At 46.7% G+C, this 3,664-nt stretch overlaps 1 protein-coding gene across 1 annotated transcript; it reads left to right on the forward strand.

Moving 5' to 3' along the window:
• Positions 1-1,352: 1,352 nt before the first annotated feature.
• On the forward strand, positions 1,353-3,444 carry lft1 (lefty1; the record flags this gene model as incomplete). The annotated part of the gene is given in 7 exon segments (XM_079179910.1): positions 1,353-1,428; positions 1,431-1,478; positions 1,481-1,524; positions 1,528-1,795; positions 2,025-2,271; positions 2,466-2,705; positions 3,120-3,444. Coding segments are annotated over 7 exon segments (1,248 nt in total).
• Positions 3,445-3,664: the final 220 nt, after the last annotated feature.

The following is a 3,664-nucleotide window of genomic DNA, read 5'->3' on the forward strand; positions in this document are numbered from 1 at the left end:
GAAACATCGCTGCATCCTGTGATTGAAGCACACACGGGGGTTGCGTTGTGCGGTACCAGACCTACAGCAGATCATAACTTGTCTCGCTTGTAAACTGCAGGCAGTATAGCTGGAGCGAGCGGAGGTCTGGCAGTCATCTGTCATTTGCTCTTCCTGTGTGCCCCTTCAGTCTGTCTGACATCTCTAAGCAAACACGGCCCAATACACAACCACAGGCCGGGCCTTCTGGGCAGCCAGCGAGAGCACCCCTCTTCTAATGTTTGTGTGACAAAAAAGGCAAAGGCAAATCCTCGCAATGGAATCAGATAATCACCAACCTGTGAAGAGCCTGCCCCAATCCACATCCACCGCCGGCCCCCCTGGATTAACTGTCTGTTTGGCTAATAATTTTAATCTGCCCGGAGGGCCGAGAATGGGTGACAGGGCTCGGAATAAACATCTAATCCGCTGGTCCCCCCTCCTCCCTTTTTAGAGCTCTGCACCACTTCCTCCTCGACCCCCTTGTTATACACTTGTGCCAAAAAATGAACCGACTGGAATCGCCCGCTGCTATTTTGGCCGATCTTTAGTCCACTTTTTTGCTGGACAAAAATTGCTCTCCGGCCACCCAGACAGAGATAAGACCGCTGTGTGACAGACTGTTGCCAGACTGACATCGTCCAGTGGAATGTACACGTCAGAGTGTGAGGTGTGTGTGTAGACAAGGGTGCTACTGAAGACAGAGGGCACTTCAGGTTCACAGGGTCAGGAGATGTCTGTCTGGGACGCATGTGTAGCAGCACAGAACACACTTCAGACAAACCTTTGGAGAAATAACCAGCTACGACTGCTCATAAATTACCAACACTATTCAGATTATACTACATTTAATGGACACAGAACTGACTTTGGGTAATCCGACAGATGGGTTGTTGACATTAATAATCATCTTTGTAGTCAGTTATATTTTGTTGATCATTGTATTATGACAATAACAATAAATCCTGCCAAATAGTGTTCTCCCTTTCTCTTTTTGGGGCAGTGAATTCCCAGAAAGAGCATTATGAACAATCATGATTTGAACTTTGTGGTGCATTTGGCTTTCAAAAATACAGTTGAGCAAGTATGTAATTACATAAAGTGCACAAATAAATGGTGATTTGATTGTCTGATTTCCCACAATCCAGATGAATCTTAATGACCATTTATTTACATCATAAAGTGCCGATTTTTAGATCCTCATTCTGACATCAAATGCAACACAGGCATAGCTTTTAGTGGAACTATGGTGAAGTTACACCTCCACAATACGGATGGCACTCGAGTCTAATTGTTGCTGTTTGAAGTATGGCCACTTAGATATCCTGTTTAGGATGGGGCTGTATTGTCGCACCTTTGTTCTGATAAGGGCCCCTGCCCCCATTGACAAAGTGCGAACGACTGGGAGGGCCCCAACAATATAAGGGGCTGGAGGAGTGTCAGGGGGACACTGTCTATCTCTGGGTGACTCGCGCTACTGTGCTGCTGTTTATCACACTGAAGTTTTGACTCATGGATTTCCTCCGCGCTTGTGTCCTCTGCAGCGCTCTCCTCGGTCTCGCCGAGGCTTTTACGCACCAGGATATGAAGGACGCGCTGCTGCAGAAACTCGGGTTGGATGAAGTTCCAAAGATCCATAAGAGGGATCTGGAGAATCTGGTTGTTCCAGCACATATCAGAAACAAGTACACGTCCATGCTGAAGATGCACCAGAGCAGGAGACGCAGATCTCTGCCCAGTCTGGCGGGCATCCTCAGGGGAATCCCCGGTAATGCAGGTATGGACCGTTTCCATTTTTGAAATGCATAACATGTAATTTGTAGCAATTCAAATGGAAATAACTTTGACACAGATACCAGTTAAAGTAAACAGTTATTTACGTGCGTAATTATGACACACGGTGCGCAAAGACTATTTTACGCACAAAAATGCCTTTACCAAACGGACATTTTAAGCTGCTCGGAAGAGAGAATCGCCCCTAACGCTTACATCGCTCTGTGTTTTAGATATTTCCGGGGAGTTTGTGTATTCCGACACCACTCGGCAACGCATAGTGTTCGACATGGAGGCGAGGATTCCGGATAACAGCGAGGTGACCATGGCGGAGCTGAAACTCTATCAGCGGGCTTCCTACTACAAACGCTTCGCGGTGGAGAGGAAGAACCACCGGGCCGTCAACAACGCTCGGGTCAGCATCTACTGGGTGGAGGTGCTGCCCAACGGATCCAACCGGACATCACTGGTAGATTCACGGTAAGGGATCGTTTCCTCACGGCGGATTTATGTAAATATCTTAATTGTAGAGCAATTACTGGGGGACATCATCTCAGTCTAAGTGGCTTATCTTAGTAATAATAATTCAATTGTATTCATCTCCAGGAAATATCCGTTGTTTTTTCTTCTTTTAACTCCTTTTAATTAATCGCCCTTATCTCTCGTGTTCACAGGTTGATCCCCATTCACGAGACCGGCTGGAAGAGCTTTGATGTGACACAGGCGGTGCACTATTGGTCCAAGACCCAGCAGAAGACACCTATGCACATGGAGGTGTGGATCGAGGGCGAGAGACCCGGCAGCTACGCGGCAGAGGTGGCCAAGAGTGTCCGCTTTACCACCCAGGAGCAGACGGACAACACCTTGGGAAGGCCCGAGCTCATCCTCTACACACTGAACCTCGAAGAATACGGGTAAGGGCGCGAGCGTTTGATATACAGGATATTGTATCAGCGTGGTAATTGGCCCACACCCTCCATTTATTTTTACCTGTCACCATTTGCATTGCAAGTTAACTTTCTCATGGTTTGCAGAAATCATTAAGAGTAATGAGTAAGAGTCCAAAAAAGCACATGGAATTAATTCTAGCGTTCTCCCAAATTGTAGTGTTTTATACTTCTGACCCTTTGTGCTGAAGTTATAATGGAGTTCTAATAAGGTCTAATTGTGTAGATTCACCCACTAAAAAACATTAAATAACATAGTTGGATAATTGTGGCAAGCAGGGGCGTAGCAAAGAGACTCCGGGCCCCCAGAGAAAAACATAAAAACAGCATGAGATTCTCTAACAGCAGCCATCTAACTGTTCATCATCCTTTCCTCCTCAGTTCTCGCGGCGACTGCGACATCAACCGAAACAAAGACACCTGCTGCAGGGAACAGTACTTCATCGACTTCCGCGCACTCACCTGGACCCAGTACTGGATCATCGAGCCGGCGGGGTACCAGGCCTTCAGGTGCACCGGAGGCTGCAAGCAGCCCAAGCGCAACTACGGCTTTGGGGAGAGGCGGTGCACGGTGTCGGAGAGCGCCCCGTTACCCATCATGTACCTGGTGAAGAAGGGGGACTACACCGAGATAGAAGTGGCCGAGTTCCCCAACATGATTGTAGAGAGGTGCGAGTGCACTATGGACAATGTCTCCATAGTATGAAGTCATAGACAGCTACTATAGTACTTTTGTAATCTCAGACTGTAAGTACTACAGTGATATTATAGTGTCTTTTCATTGGGATGTTGATATGTTTAATGCTGTTGAACAACACCTCTAGTACTTTATATTTAAATGGACATTTATCAGGAGATTTTCACACGACATGGTAGTCCTGCTGCCATAAACTCCACAAGCACTTTTATATATTTTGTACATTTTT

Source organism: Pholis gunnellus, assembly GCF_910591455.1.
Source record: "Pholis gunnellus genome assembly, chromosome: 19".
Lineage (NCBI taxonomy): Eukaryota > Metazoa > Chordata > Actinopteri > Perciformes > Pholidae > Pholis > Pholis gunnellus.